The sequence below is a fragment of the Trachypithecus francoisi genome, unplaced genomic scaffold (assembly GCF_009764315.1).
Source record: "Trachypithecus francoisi isolate TF-2019V2 unplaced genomic scaffold, Tfra_2.0 Lachesis_group5, whole genome shotgun sequence".
NCBI lineage: Eukaryota > Metazoa > Chordata > Mammalia > Primates > Cercopithecidae > Trachypithecus > Trachypithecus francoisi.
The window spans coordinates 108,164,016-108,180,622 of NW_022681470.1; the positions used below are offsets into that span (position 1 = coordinate 108,164,016).

At 39.4% G+C, this 16,607-nt stretch overlaps 1 protein-coding gene across 9 annotated transcripts in view; it reads left to right on the forward strand.

Annotated features, from left to right (window-relative positions):
• The window catches only part of PHTF1 (putative homeodomain transcription factor 1), a 61,945-nt gene that overhangs the window by 19,236 nt on the left and 26,102 nt on the right, over positions 1 to 16,607 (forward strand). For 7 of the 9 annotated variants that reach the window (XR_004434110.1, XR_004434108.1, XR_004434109.1 and 4 more), the window contains 4 exons: positions 3,265 to 3,334; positions 3,809 to 3,967; positions 13,892 to 14,048; positions 15,576 to 15,710. Coding sequence is in view for 6 of the 9 variants with exons in the window: in XM_033198443.1 (XP_033054334.1) it covers positions 3,265 to 3,334; positions 3,809 to 3,967; positions 13,892 to 14,048; positions 15,576 to 15,710 (521 nt within the window). In the remaining 3 variants the exon portion in view is untranslated. Of the gene's footprint in view, positions 1 to 2,469; positions 2,528 to 3,264; positions 3,335 to 3,808; positions 3,968 to 13,891; positions 14,049 to 15,575; positions 15,711 to 16,607 lie in introns of all 9 variants that reach the window. The other 2 variants (XM_033198444.1, XM_033198446.1) reach the window with 2 other exon arrangements.

Genomic DNA, 16,607 nt, shown 5'->3' on the forward strand with positions numbered 1-16,607 from the left:
CACTATTCACAATAGCAAAGACTTGGAATCAACCCAAATGTCCATCTGTGACAGACTGGATTAAGAAAATGTGGCACATATACACCATGGAATACTATGCAGCCATAAAAAAGGATGAGTTTGCGTCTTTTGTAGGGACATGGATGCAGCTGGAATCCATCATTCTTAGCAAACTATCACAAGAAGAGAAAACCAAACACCGCATGTTCTCACTCATAGGTGGGAACTGAACAATGAGATCACTTGGACTCGGGAAGGGGAACATCACACACTGGGGCCTATCATGGGGAGGGGGGAGGAGGGAGGGATTGCATTGGGGAGTTATACATGATATAAACGTCATGCACATGTACCCCAGAACTTAAAGTATAATAAAAAAAAAAAAAAAGAGAAAAAAAAAAAAAACAGTAGAAAAATGGAGAATTGGGTGCTTCAGTCTTATAGACAGCCAATCTCTTGGGGAGTGTTCAAAACTTGAGTATCCAGAACTTCAAGTGAGAGGAAGTGTGGACTGCGCAGATAGGACCCCATGTGAAAGCAAAGTCTTAGATACATGGCCCAATGTGCTAAAGAAGTTTCCTTTCTTTCATTCATTTGTTTTACCATTTAACAAATATTTGTGGACTGCCTACTTTATATCAGGCCTGTGTTAGGGATACAATGGTGAACAAGACAGCCTCTGCCCTCTCAGACCTCAGTCTTGTGAAGAATACAAGTAAATTATAGGAAAAGCACAGGGAAGGGGCATCCAATCCAGGCCTGTGGTTTATTTTTAAGTTAAATTCACCTTTTCAATTGCTCATTTCCATGCTCCCCATCTAACCCCAATGCAGAGTAAAAATGATATTAAAAAATCTGAGTAAAATCCCAAAAAAAAAAAAAAAAAAAAGCTAAAGATCAATACTGGCTCAGTGACCATAATAGGTAAATGGCAAATTATTGTAACCTTTAATTTTGGTGTTAATTTTAATGATTGAATATCTAATTTTTAAGATGTAATTAAGAATTAGCATGTACAAATTATTTTATTATTATTTTCTAAATTAAGGGACAGGGTCTTGCTCTGTCGCCCAGGTTAGAGTGCAGTGGTGTGATCTCAGCTCACTGCAACCTCCATGTTCCCAGTTCAAGTGATTCTCCTGCCTCAGCCTCCTGAGTAGCTGGGATTACAGGCACCCACCACCATGCCCAGCCACTTTTTGTATTTTTAGTAGAGACAGAGTTTCACCATGTTGGCCAGGCTGGTCTTAAACTCTTGATCTCAGGTATCCTCCCACCTTGGCCCCTCCCAAAGTGTTGGGATTACAGGGGTGAGCCACCGCGCCTGGCCACTATTTCTCACCATATACAAAAACCAAGCCAAAATAGATTAATGATTTAAATTTAAGACCTGAAACTGCTAGACGAAAACATAGGGGAAATGCTTCAGAACATTGGTCTGGGTAAAGATTTTATAGAGAAGACCTCAGAAGCACAGGTAACAAGCAAAAATAGACAAATAGGATTGTATCAAACTAGAAAGGTTCCGCATAGCAAAGGAAACAATCAAGATTGAAGAGACAACCTACAGAATGAGAGAAAACATTTGCAAACTTTTCATCTGAAAAAGGATTAATATATATAAGGAACTCAAATAACTCAATAGCAAAAATCCAAGTACTTCAATTTTAAAATGGACGATTGAGCTGAATAGACATCTCTCAAAAGAAGACAATACATACGGCCAACAGGTATATGAAAAAATGCTCGATATCACCAGTCATTAGAGAAATGCAAATCAAACCACAATGAGATACCATGTCAACCTAGTTAGAATGGCTATTATCAAAAAGACAAAAAAAAAAAATGCTGGCAAGGATGCAGAGAAAGGGGAATTCTTGTACACTGGTGGTATGAATGTAAATTAGTACAGCCACTATGAAAAACAGTATTGCAGTTCCTCAAAAAACTAGAAATAGAACTACCATGTGATCCAGCAGTCTCAGTATATATCCAAAGGAAAGATAATCTATATGTCGAAGGGATATCTGTATTCCTATGTTTATTGCAACATTATTCACAATAATCATAACATGGAATTCATACGTGTCCATCAACAGATGAATGGATAAAGAAAATATGGTATATATACACAATGAAATATTATTTAGCTGTAAGAAAGAATGAAGTTGTGTCATTCACGGCAACATGAATGGAAATGGAGAACATTATGCAGAGTGAAATAAGCCAGGCACAGAACGATAAATACTTCGTGTTCTCACACATACATGGAAGCTAAAAAGTTGATCTCATAGAAGTAGAGAGTAGAATAGTAGTTACTAGAGGTGGGGAAGTGTAAGAGGGAGGGAACGACAGATAGCCAATGGTTGGTTAACAAATAAAAAAGTACAGCTAGATAGGAGTAAGGTTTAGTGTTCTGTAGCACTGTGAGGTGGCTATAATTAACCACAATTTATTATATGTTTTCAGATACCTAGCAGGTTGGATTTTGAATGAACCCAACACAAAGAAATGATAAATGTTCAAGGTGATACAGTTTGATCATTATACATTGTATACATGTATTATCACATCTACACTATAAATGTGCACAATTATAACGTGTCAGTTAAAAATAGTAGAGCAAAAAAAAGAAAGTTATTTGTTTTTGAGGAGTGAAATTCAGAGGAGAGGAGAGATGGCTTGGGGGCTATTATTTTTCATGTATTGATCTGTTGGCACTGTTTGAATATTTTAAAAAGTGATAAAGTATATGGATGCATTAGTGGAGAGGATTAAAAACTAAAACAAAATGTGTATTAATGGCAAGTTCCTTTAAGGAGCTTTATGATTAAAGTGTCCCTAGTAAAAGGGAATCAGATATAGAGAAAAAAAAATTTAAGTTTATTTTTTGTATTTAAAAGGGCTTTTCTGACTGGGCACAGAGGCTCACACCTATAATCCCAGCACTTCTGGGAGGCCGAGGTGAGTGGATCACCTGAGGTCAGGAGTTTGAGACTAGCCTGGCCAACATGGTGAAACCCCATCTCTACTAAAAATACAAAAAATTAGCCGGGCTTAATGGTGGGCACCTGTAATTCCAGCTACTTAGGGGGCTGAGTCAGGAGAATCACTTGAACCCAGGAGGCAGAGGCTGCAGTGAGCCGAGATCGCACCATTGCTTTCCAGCCTGGGAAACGAGCGAAACTACATCTCAAAAAAAGAAAAAGTAAATAAAAGGGCTTTTATTTATTTCTGGTTTTGTTTTTGTTTTGTTTTATCTAGGGTTTGAAAAACAAACCAAAAAAGATGGGCCACATAAAGCCAGACTTGATTGACGTTGACTTAATCAGAGGTTAGTTCTAAAATTGTTTTTTATGTACATTATTATATTATTTCACAGTGATGCCTAATTTTTAATATCTTCTCTATATGATGGTGTACTTTAATTTCCAAATGTAATACTTTACTCTCATCATTCAGGCTTTAGCACTTTTTCTACCTTTGCCTTAGTACTGTGTGGCTCTATAAATTACATGCATACATGTAAAAGAGGGATGAACATAGAGACTTGCTGTTGTGTAATTAGATAAATAGGTTGTTTAACATTCAGGTAAGCCTGACTTATTTTGAGCTTCTGTCCTAGTGATTGAGGCAAGAAGTTATTACATTTAGCAAACATCTAAGAGGGTTTTTTCTTTTTTTTTTTTTTAACTGAACAGGTTTTGTGCTGATGTTTGCACTCACCTGTTTTTAATGTAGTGCTACAGGTGGACATCAATACAGTGTATATAAATGTTTGATGTTTTGTTTTATTGTATGTTTAAAGGGTCAACATTTGCCAAAGCAAAACCTGAAATTCCATGGACATCTCTGACTCGGAAGGGGCTTGTTCGAGTTGTATTTTTTCCATTGTTCAGCAACTGGTGGATTCAGGTTACCTCTTTAAGAATCTTTGTTTGGCTGTTACTACTTTATTTCATGCAAGGTAATTGGCAGAGTTGGAATAAGCAATGACAGTTTCTTTTTGCTGCTTTTGCTATTAAATAATTATCTACTGTTTTTACATTTACCCTTTCACTTGGCGGTTTAAAGTATGCAGAAGTGAAGAGACATAGGCCATTCGGGGTTCATCTTAAAATTATCTGCTACATTAGAGCAAACATACTTGTGTAACTCTTTCTCTTCACTTGAGTTTCTTTCTACCTGTCTCACTGGCCAGGCCTTTTCTGTCTTTTCTTGTGTCTGACCTTTGAGCCTTTGAAATTGGGTATGTGTGTTTTTTGTTTTTGTTTTTGAGACAGGGTGTCTCTCTCTCACCCAGGCTGGAGTGCAGTGGCATGATCACAGCTCACTGCAGCCTTGACCTCCCAGACTCAAGCAATCTTTCCACCTCAGCTTCCCAAGTAGCTGGCACTACAGGTGTATGCCCCTGTGCCTGGCTGATTTTTCTATTTTTTTGTAGAGACCAGGTGTTGTCATGCTGCCCAGGCTGGTCTTGAACTCTTGGGCTCAAAAGTGTTGGGATTACAGGTGTGAGCCACCATGTTCAGCCTGAATATTGGATTACCTAAAGTTTGCACCCTAGGTTCTGTTCTTTAAGTAGTGTCATTAAGGCCTGTTGCTTTAAATATAATTGATATACAGATGATTCCCAAGTCTATACCTTCAGGCTCTGCTGAACTTCAGACTTATACATCTAATTGCCTACTTGACATTTCCATATGGAGATTTAATTATATAAATCTGGTATCAAGATACCATATGATATCTTGAACTTAATTATATAAAAAATGGAACTCTTGTGTGTGTGTGCACTGCACACATGTGCATGTGTGTGTAAACTTGTTCCTGTTTGTGTCTCCAATTCATTAAATGATAACATCAGTCACCCAGTATTCAGGTGAAAAATGAAAGCTTCCTACTCTACCCTACCATCAACTCTCATGTGTAATCTGTCACCAAGTCTGTGAGTTCTTCCCCCAAATTTGTCACTCTGTTTATCTTAGTCTCTGCTGCCATGATCATTATTCACAGCACCAGCATTTCTTTGCTTAGACCACTGGAATAACATCTACTCTGAGCCTTCTTTCTACCAATCATTCTTTCCACAGCGATTAACGAAATCTTTTAAAAACAGAAGCCATATAATGTCATTTTCCTGCTTAAAACCCTGTAGTGACTTCTGTTGACCTTAGAATAAAAATCCAAAGTTCTTACCATGGCCTATACTGCCCTGTAGGACCTGGTCCCTGTTCCCCTCTCAGACATCATCTTCTCTATTTCTTACCACTCTGCTTGTGCTGGCTCTAGGCATAATGTCCTTTTTTTTGTTCTTCACACACAGCTGTTTTGTTTTGTTTGAAGCATTTGGAGTTTGGCTGTTTTTTCCCAGGCTGGAGTGCAATGGTGCGATCTCGGCTCACTGCAACCTCTGCCTCCTAGGCTTAAGTGATTCTCGTGCCTCAGAATCCCGAGTAGCGGGGATTATAGGTGTGCGCCACAATCTTTTGTATTTTTAGTAGAGATGGGGCGTCACCATGTTGGCCAGGCTGGTCTCAAACTCCTGACCTCAGGTGATCCGTCCGCCTCAGCCTCCCAAAGTGTTGGGATTACAGGTGTGAGTCACTGCACCCGGCTGTTTGAAGCATTCTTAAGGCTTTTAAAATGGCTGGCTTTTTTCTCACCTTTAAATCTCAGCTGGGATGTAAATTCCATAAAGAGACCATTCCTATCTATATTTCTAAGTAGTCCTAATACCCTCTAGTCACTATCATAAGAATCAATTTTAATTTCTGGGTTACACATCACTACCTGATGTTTTCTAACTGTGTGCAGGGACCCAGTGTATTCGCTTTACGAATGTATCCCCACTGTCTACCAAGGAAGTAGGCAGTATGTACTATAGTTACACCTGTGCAAAAAGGTATGAATTAGAACAAAGAGTGGGAGAAAGTTGGGTTAAGGTGAAAGAATTATGTTTTTTTTTCTTTTATCTGTGTCAGTTAAAAAATGTTTTAAGTTATAGAGTGAAAAATATATGTATATATTTGCAAATCTATAGGTTTAATATTTTTTAAGTTGTGAAAGTGTCATTTATTAGAATATCTGTAATGGAAGTGTTCCACATCTGTGCTGCCCAGTATAGTAGCTACTTAGCCATATGTGGCTATTGAATATTCAAAATGTAGTTAGTGTCAATAAAAGACCGAATTTTAAATTTTATTTGATTTAAATTAAGTCTTCATAACCATCATTTTAATGGCTGCATAATCATTCATCATGTGGACATACCGTCATTTAAAACTATCATTTTAATGTCTGTACAGGCTATCATATGTAGTCATATGTATCATATGGATTTATAAACATCTTTATATGGCTGCCTTTTTTTTTTTTCTTTTTGAGACAGAGTCTCACTGTTGCCCAGGCTGAAAGTATAGTGGTGTGGTCTTGGCTCACTGCAACCTCTGTCTCCCAGGTTGAAGTGATTCTCTTGCTTCAGCCTCCCAAATAACTGGAACTACAGACACACACCACCATGCCTGGATAATTTTTGTATTTTTAGTAGAGACAGGGTTTCACTATGTTGGCTAGGCTGATCTTGAACTCCTGACCTCAGATGATCCTCCTGCTTCAGCCTTCCAGAGTTCTGGGATTACAGGTATGAGCCACAACTGGCCTATGTAGCTTTTTAGTAGTCCATTATGTAAGAGTACTATAATTTATGTAACCTTTCTGTCTGAGTCTGTTCAGGCTGCTATAAGACCTGGGTGGCTTATCAACGACACAACTTTATTTCTGGCAGTTTTGGAGGCTAGGAAGTCCAGGATCAAGGTGCCAGAAGATGTGGTATCTGGTGAGGACCTGATTTCTGATTCATTGGTGTCAGTCTTCTTGCTGTGTCCTCATGTGGTGAAAGGGGCAAGGGAGCTCTTAGGAGTCATTTTATAAGGCCACTTCCATGAGAGCACTCATCCCCAAACTTACCAACTGGTTATATGTGACTGGGGACCTCCCTAACATGCTTTCTCACTTTTTACAATGTGGATAGGCTGATAACTTTTCAAATCTTTAAGTTAATGCTTCCTTTTTGCTTAACAATTCTGTCTTTTAAGTCATTTCTCTCTTCTCACATTTTACTGTAAGCACATAGGAAGAGCCAAGCTGCACCTTTATCACTTTGCTTAGAAATAGCTCCAGCTAAATATGCAATTTCATCACTTGCAAGTTTCACTTTCCACAGAATCCTAGACCACAAATACAGTTCAGCAAGTTGTTTACCACTCTGTAACAAAGATTGTTTTTCCTTCAGTTTCTAATAACATATTATTTCTCATTTCTATCTGAGACCTCATCAGAATGGACTTTACCTCGTATTTTACCAATACTCTGTTCATGGTTACTTAGGTATTCTCTAAGAAGACTGAGTCTTTTTCTGTAGCTCCCCTCTTTTCTTTCTTTGTTTTTGTTTGTTTTATTTTGTTTTCCAAGGCAGACTCTTGCTCTGTTGCCGAGGCTGGAGTGCAGTGGTGCGATCTTGGCTCACTGCAACTCCGCCTCCCTAGTTCAAGCGATTCTCCTGTCTCAGCCTCCTGAGTAGCTGGGATTACAGGCACCAGCCACCATGCCTGACTAATTTTTGTATTTTCAGTAGAGATGGGGTTTCACAATGTTGACCAGGCTGGTCTCAAACTCCTGACCTGAGGTGATCCACCTGCCATGGCTTCCCAGAGTGCTGGGATTACAGGTGTGAACCACTGCACGTGGCCTCTTCTTTCTGATTCCTCACCAGAATCTCTTTTAAAAAGGTTTAAGGCAATCTAGGCTTTTTCTACTGTGTACCTCAGTATTCTTCTAGTCTCTACCCATTACCTATTTCTAAAGCTGCTTCCACATTTTTAGGTATTTGTTATAGTAGGACCTCCATTCTCAGTACCAATTTCTGTCTTATGCCACTTGGGCTGAAAAAACAAAAATATCATGGCCTAGGTGCTTTATAAATAACAAAAATTTATTTTTCACCGTTCTGGAGGCTGAGAAGTTCAGATCAGAGCACTAGCAGATTCAGTGTCTGTTGAGGGTCTGCTTCTCTCTGGGTCCTCATGTTGCTGAAGGGGCACAGGAGCTCTCTGGAGTCTCTTTAATAAGGTTACTAATCTCATTCATGAGAGCTCTGCCCTCATGACCTAATCAGCTACCAAAGGCCTCATATCCTAATATGGACACATTAAGGATTAGGATTTCAATATAAATTTTGTTGGGGACATACTTTATAGCATCTTCCCATATTGTGGGCATTTAGGTTGTTGCTATGTTTTTTCTATTAATAATGCCATCAGGAACAAAGTTTTCCTTATTTTATATTATTTCTTTAGCATTTGTTCTTTGAAATAGAATTAACAGATCAAAGAATTCGGACATTTAAGGGTTTTAGTACATACAGTGAAATTGCTGGTGGCACAATTCTTTTGGAAAGCAATAGATGAGGATACTTGTTTTACCATGATCTTACCAGCATTATTATAATTTTAAAATTGTTATCTAGGTGGGGTGCGGTGGCTCAAGCCTGTCATTCCAGCACTTTGGGAAGCTGAGGTGGGAAGACTTGAGGCCAGGAGTTTGAGACCAGCCTGGGAAACATAGCAAGATCCCATCTCTACAAAAAACAAAAAAGAAAAAAAAGTTTAAAAAATTAGTGGGGCGTGGTGATGCATGCCTGTAGTTCCAGCTACTTATGAGGCTGAGGTGGGAGGATCACTTGAGCCCAGGAGTTTGAGGTTACAGTGAGTTATGATTCATCACTGCACTCTAGCCTGGCTGACAGAGTAAGACCCTGACTGCATCTCTGCCCGCACCCACAACAAAAAATTGTTACCTAATTTGACACGCAAAAAATATTTTGCTTGTTGAATATGCATTTCCTTGGTCACTTGTAAGGGTGAAATTTAAGTATTTTTTCCACATATTTATTATTAAATTATTTATTCCTTCCTTGTTGATAGATACTGCATCATATATGGAGAAAATTTCCATATATGCCATGGTCTGTTTCCAGACTACATATTCTGTACTGTCAGTTTTGGTTATTCTATGCCATATGTTAAATGGCACATAAATAATTTTGGTTATTCTCATATCTGTGCCATATACTAAATTTTCGTATTTGCCATGGTGTGTTTCTGGACTACATACTCTATACCATTAATTTCTGGTTATTCTCATATCTATGCCACACTGCTTTCATTACTACAGCTATTTAATATGGATTAACATTGAGCAGGAAATTTTTTTTTTTTTGGGATGGAGTCTCATTCTGTTGCCCAGGCTGGGGTGCAGTGGTGTGACCTCAGCTCACTGCAACCTCTGCCTCCTGGGTTCAAGCAATTTTCCTGCCTCAGCCTCCCAAGTAGCTGGAATTGCAGGCATGTGCAACTACGCCCGACAAATTTTTGTATTTTTAGTAGAGATGGGGTTTCCCCATGTTGACCATGCTGGTCTCGAACTCCTGACTTCATGATCCACCTGCGTTGGCCTCCCAAAGTGCTGGGATTACAGGCCTGAGCCACTGCGCCTGGCCAAGTATTTCTTTATTATTCTGCTTTCCCACATTTTTTCTCATGCATTCTTGTTTATCATTTCCAAAATAGTTTAGCATTATTTTATCATGATTAAAACCAAAAAACCCCACAATACAGGAATTTGGATTGGAATTCTCTGATTATCCCCTTTCCCCAGCACACATATACAAATATAGATGTATACATATATTTTTGGAGGATGGACAGAAAATTTGACTTCTTTTTTTTTTTTTTTTTGAGACGGAGTCTCACTCTGTCGCCCAGGCTGGAGTGCAGTGGCCGGATCTCGGCTCACTGCAAGCTCCGCCTCCCGGGTTCACGCCATTCTCCTGCCTCAGCCTCCTGAGCAGCTGGGACTACAGGCGCCCACCACCACGCCCGGCTAGTTTTTTGTATTTTTTAGTAGAGACGGGGTTTCACCGTGTTAGCCAGGATGGTCTCGATCTCCTGACCTCGTGATCCACCTGTCTCGGCCTCCCAAAGTGCTGGGATTACAGGCTTGAGCCACCGCGCCCGGCCTTGACTTCTTTACAATATTCTCTTGCTATACAGAAATATGATATCACTCTCCTTTTAATCGGGACTTCCTTTTTTTTTTTTTTTTTTAACTGAGACGGAGTCTCACTTGTTGCCCAGGCTGGAGTGCAGTGGCTTTATCTCGACTCACTGCAACCTCTGCCTCCTGGGTGCAAGCGATTCTCATGCCTCAGCCTCCTGAGTAGCTGGGACTACAGGTGCGTGCCACCATGCCTGGCTAATTTTTTTGTATTTTTAGTAGAGATGGGGTTTCGCTGCATTGGCCAGGCTGGTCTTGAACTCCTGACCTCAGGTAATCCTCCCACCTCGGCCTCCCAAAGTGCTGAGATTACAGGCGTGAGCCACAGCGCCTGGCCTTAATCGGGACTTCTATTTATCCCTCAGTAAAGCTTTGCAGGATTTCTTTCTTTCTTTTTTTTTTTTTTTTAAATATAGACGGGGTCTCACTCTATATTTAAATATAGACGGGGTCTCACGGGGTCAGGCTGGAGTGCCATCCCCACATCCCCTACTCCACCCCCACTACCTTTCTCAGCCTCAGAGCCTTCTACTCTCTGTCTCCTTGAGTTCAGTCTTTTTAATTTTTAGCTCCCACAAATAAGTGAGAACATGTGAAGTTTGTCTTTCTGTGCTTGGTTTTTATCACTTAACATAATGTCCTTTAGTCTCATCCATATTGTTGCCAGTGACAGAATCTTATTATTTTTTATGGCTGAATAGTACTCCGTTGTGTATATGTACCACATTTTCTTTATCCATTCATCTGCTGATGGACACTTAGGTTGCTTCCAAATCTTGGCTATTGTGAACAGTGCTGCAACAAGTGTGGGAGTGACTCTTTGATATACTGATTTCCTTCCTTTCTCTTGTTCTTTTTTGTTTGTTTGTTTTGAGACAGAGTCACATTCTGTTACCCAGGGATTGGAGTGCAGTGGCGTAATCTCAGTTCACTGCAACCCTCTGCCTCCTAGGTTCAAGTGATTCTCCTGCCTCAGCCTCCCCAGTAGCTGGGATTACAGGTGCCCGCCACCATGCCCGGCAAATTTTTGTATTTTTAGTAGAGACAGGGTTTCACCATGTTGCCCAGGCTGGTCTCGAACTCCTCATCTCAAGTGATCCGCCCACTTTGGCCTCTCAAAGTGCTGGGATTACAGGCATGAGCCACAGTGCCCAGCCACCATTTTCCTTTCTTTCGGGCATATACCCAGCAGCAGGATTGCCTGGATCATATGGTAGTTCTATTTTTCTTTATTTGAGGAACCTCCAAGCTGTTCTTCATAGTGGTTGTACTACTTTACATTCCCACCAACAGTGTACGGGGATTCCCTTTTCTCCATATTCTCTCCAGCATTTGCTATCGCCTGTCTTTTGGATAAAAGCCATTTTAACTGAGGTAAGATGGTATCTCATTGTGGTTTTGATTTGCATTTCTGTGATCAATGATGTGAGTACCTTCTCATTTACCTGTTTGGCATTTGTATGTCTTCTTTTGCAAAATGTCTATTCAGATCTTTGCCCATTTTAAAATCAGATTATTAGATTATTTCCTATAGAGTTGTTTGAGCTCCTTATATATTCTGGTTATTAATCCCTTGTCAGATGGATAATTTGCAAAGACTTTCTCTCATTCTGTGAGTTGTCTTTTCACTTGGTTGATTGTTTCCTTTGCTGTGTAGAAGCTTCCCCTGCCCCACCTCCCCACTCCCACCCCCACCCCATCCCTGAGATGGAGTCTTGCTCTGTCACCCAGGCTGGAGTGCAGTGTCGTGATCTTGGTTTAACATGATGTGACCCCATTTGTCCATTTTTGCTTCACCAACCAAAAAATTTTTTTTTGTTTTTGAGAACAGGTCTCACTCTGTTGCCCAGTCTGGAGTGCAGTGGTACGATCTTGGCTCACTACAGCCTCAACTTCCTGGGCTCAAGTGATCCTCCCACCTCAGCCTCCTGAGTAGGCTGGGAGTGGGACCACAGGTGTGTGTGCCACCATGTTCAGCTAATTTTTTTGGAGTTTTTAGAGATAGGGTTTTGCCATGTTGCCCAGGCTGGTCTTGAACTTCTGGGCTCAAGTGATCTACCCACCAGGCCTCAAAAAGTGCTGGGAAGGCTGGGCACGGTGGCTCATGCCTGTAATCCCAGCACTTTGAGAGGCCGAGGTGGGCGGATCACGAGCTCAGGAGATCAAGACCACGGTGAAACCCCGTCTCTACTAAAAATACAAAAAATTAGTTGGGCGTGGTGGTGGGCACCTGTAATCCCAGCTACTCGGGAGGCTGAGTCAGGAGAATGGCGTGAACCTGGGATGCGGAGCTTGCAGTGAGCTGAGATCGTGCCAGTGCATTCCAACCTGGGTGACAGAGCGAGACTCCTCAAAAAAAAAAAAAAAAAAAGTGCGTGGATTACAGTTGTGAGCCACCATGCCCAGCTGCCAATCAAATTCTTACTACATAACTGTCAAAATTGAGATGATTTGTATAGATGTGATCAGAATTACATTGTATGAAATTATTACATTAATTCAGTTGAGTCAACAAATATTTAAGCCTATTGTGTCTGTGCCAAATATTCTTCTAGATGCTGAGATAAATTTTCTACTTTTAAATGTCAAATTCACTTTGATAGTATTTCAATCATTTATCCAACAAATATTGAGTGTCTATTCTGTGCTCCAGGTACTGGTTTTAGATATAGCAGTGAACAAACCAGAAAAAACTCCTTGTCTTCACGGTGCTTACTTTTTAGTGGTAAATTTATATTCACATTCTCAAGTCAACAATGTCTATAGTTTATTGTCTGGGTACTTTCTTTTTTTTTTTTTTTTTTTTTTTTTGAGGCGGAGTCTCGCTCTGTCGCCCGGACTGGAGTGCAGTGGCCAGATCTCAGCTCAGTGCAAGCTCTGCCTCCCGGGTTTACGCCATTCTCCTGCCTCAGCCTCCCGAGTAGCTGGGACTATAGGCGCCCGCCACCTCGCCCGGCTAGTTTTTGTATTTTTAGTAGAGACGGGGTTTCACTGTGTTAGCCAGGATGGTCTCGATCTCCTGACCTCGTGATCCGCCCGTCTCGGCCTCCCAAAGTGCTGGGATTACAGGCTTGAGCCACCGCGCCCGGCCTGTCTGGGTACTTTCATTATTGTGTTTAAGTATTGGGATTTTATTAGGGCATGAAATAGGTAACTTTCTTTTTCTCTACACAGGAATAGTTTGTATAGCACAAGAATTACTATTTATGTGAAAATCTGAAATATGTTAAAATATGGAGATACTTTTTGATATTTTTCCATTTGCTTCTTTAAACCTTTTATATATATGCTTTGATGTGCATTTCATATATATATACACACACACATATATGTATTTCTTCTTCATTATATATGAAATGAAAAGGCAACATAGTTAAGAGTGAGGACTCTGGAGCCTGACTACCTGGATTCAATTTCCGTCTTTGCTCTTTGGTTTCTGTGTAGCCTTGGAAAATACTCTTCCTTAGAGCAACACATTTCAACATGCGTGTTGTATACAGCATCTAGTTGTTTTTGCGGTGAAAACCCTTTTGAAATACCTAAATTATCATGCTGCCAGAAAGGTAAATCCTTTTAACACAGTATTCTTCACTTGCCGAGGGATCTAGGGCTTCAGGTTTTCACTCCGCTAATGTGCAGCTGGATGGGTGTTGTAGGAAATTATTTATTTGTGTACTTTTTTAAATGATGGATTTTTATAGAAATTGTATAGTTTTTAGAATTAATTTTAAAGATGAGATCTAATGTTTTACATCTTAAAACCTCTTCTTTTCAGTTATAGCAATTGTCTTATATTTGATGATGCCTATTGTGAACATAAGTGAAGTACTTGGACCCTTGTGCCTTATGCTACTCATGGGAACTGTCCACTGTCAAATTGTGTCTACTCAGATAACAAGACCATCAGGAAACAATGGAAATCGAAGAAGAAGGTAAGATGAGAAATTACACTGTAGTTGTATATTTTCTGGGAGAGGTGTTATAAAGATTTATAAAGCCTTTGATTAATTTAAAATCTCCCTCTTTTGTGTATTTTTTCATTATTTTTTGGCTTAGGAAATGAATGCATTACTTTGCATTTTTCTCCTTGATGCTGAGAAACCTTGTTACAAACTTTCAGTTCCAGTTTGGGATTTTTGTCATTCAGTACAGCTGTTTAAAAGGAAATTTTATATACTATATTATTCTTTATTAAAATTTATCTTATATATTGTCTTTAAAGAAAACATTCTCTTTGAAATTCAGTCTTAATCAAAATTTGGTGAAATTTCACTGTAAACAAGGATCTTGGTACATTTGGTTAGTGCTACCAAAATTTTACCTTTTTTCAAAAGTGTGTAATAAGAATTGACTTCTAAGTGGTCTAAACTTTTTTTCTTTTCTTTTTGAGACAGAGTTTCACTCTTGTTGCCCAGGCTGGAGTGCAATGGTGCAATCTTGGCTCACTGCAACCTACACCTCCCGAGTTGAAGCGATTCTCCTGCCTCAGCCTCTCAAGTAGCTGGGATTACAAGCGTATGCCACCACGCCTGGCTAATTTTTTTTTTGAATTTAGTAGAGACGGAGTTTCACCATGTTGGTCAGGCTGGTTTGGAATTCCTGACCTCAGGTGATCCACCCACCTCGGCCTCCTAAAGTGCTGGGATTACAGGCGTGAACCACCGCGCCCAGCTGTCTAAACTTTTAATAAGGATTGATTTGGCTTTTCTTTACATATTGAATTCATGTTATATTTTAATCGATTATATGGTATATGTGAGTTTTGGAACTGTTTAAATGTTCTTAGGTATATGCAGTGTTACCTTCCAAAAGTTATGTTATCCTCCCTCAGAATATCTGTAGATATTTGCCTGCGTAAGCAATTACTAAATAAGAATTTTCCATTAGGTGCAATGAATTTCAACGTATTCTTATTTTTGAATGTTATTTTTAAAACTTTTAAAAAAGAAGATTTCTTGTAAGTTCAGTTAAATTGATTGAATGTTTTCTAAGCAAATAAAATGCTATGCTATGTCTTATTGATATATATAGTATATATCTTTTAATTATATAGGATATCAATAAAAAGTGATCAGTTGCTATTATTCTATGTTCCCCTTATAAAATGTGCCGTAAGAGGTAGATTCCTAACGTCCATATTTAAAGAAATTGCTCCTTCTGCTAGTGGTGTTGAATGTGCCTGAACAGACTTTTGGTCATACAAGTGGAAATTTTTTTTAGTAGATTCTGAATAGCAGTTCTATTTCTTTAATGAATGAACAAAATGGTAGCATAGGACTTTGGTTCGGAATCTGGTTTTGCCCTCAAATCAGAAAGTTCTTGCATAATTTATCCTCAGTATATGAAGTTAAACTATACTTGATTTTAGGTAGTAATTTGTCAGTATAATTTTCTATAGGGATATTTTGGGCAGAAATAGGGTCTTGAATAATCTGAAGTTACTGAAATTTTTTTTGTAGAAAATTGCGAAAAACTGTAAATGGTGATGGGAGCCGAGAAAATGGAAATAACACCTCTGATAAAGTCAGAGGAATAGAAACTTTGGAATCTGTACCCATTATTGGTGGTTTTTGGGAGACTGTCTTTGGCAACAGGTGGGAGTTTTTTTTACTTGATTTTGTATTCACATGGTGTTTACAGAATGTATAGTATCATCAGGTCATAGGAGTAAGTAGTATAGACTTATCTTGTGTGACTTTTAAGGGTTATCAGAGGGCTTGCTTACTCAAAATGTTGTCTTCACTGTCTGTTTTGTTAACTGTGAATGCAGTAATCTATCATGAAAGTATTCTGTTTTTTGTTTGTTTGCTTGTTTTTTTTGAAACGGAATCTCACTCTGTCACCCAGGCTGGAGTGCAGTGGCACGATCTTGGCTCATTGCAACCTCTGCCTCTTGAGTTCAAGCGATTCTCCTGCCTCAGCCTTCCAAGTAGCTGGGATTACAGGTGACTGCCACCACACCCGGCTAATTTTTGTATTTTAGTAGAGACAGAGTTTCGCCATGTTGCCCAGGCTGATCTCAAATTCCTGACCTCAGGCGTCAGGCATGAGTCATCGCACCTGGCCTGATTTCCTTTCTTTTGGGCATATACCCAGCAGTGGGACTGCTGGATCATATGGTAGTTCTGTTTTTCTTTATTTGAGGAACCTCCAAGCTGTTCTTCATAGTGGTTGTACTACTTTACATTCCCACCAACAGTGTACGGGGGTTCCCTTTTCTCCATATCCTCTCCAGCATTGCTATTGCCTATCTTTTGGATAAAAGCCATTTTAACTGAGGTGAGATGATATCTCATTGTGGTTTTGATTTGCATTTCTGTGATCAATGATATGAGCACCTTTTCATATACCTGTTTGGCATTTGTATGTCTTCTTTTGAGAAATGTCTATTTAGATCTTTTGCCCATTTTAAAATCAGATTATTAGATTTTTCCTATAGAATTGTTTGAGCTCCTTATATATTCTGGTTATTAATCCCTTGTCAGATGGAT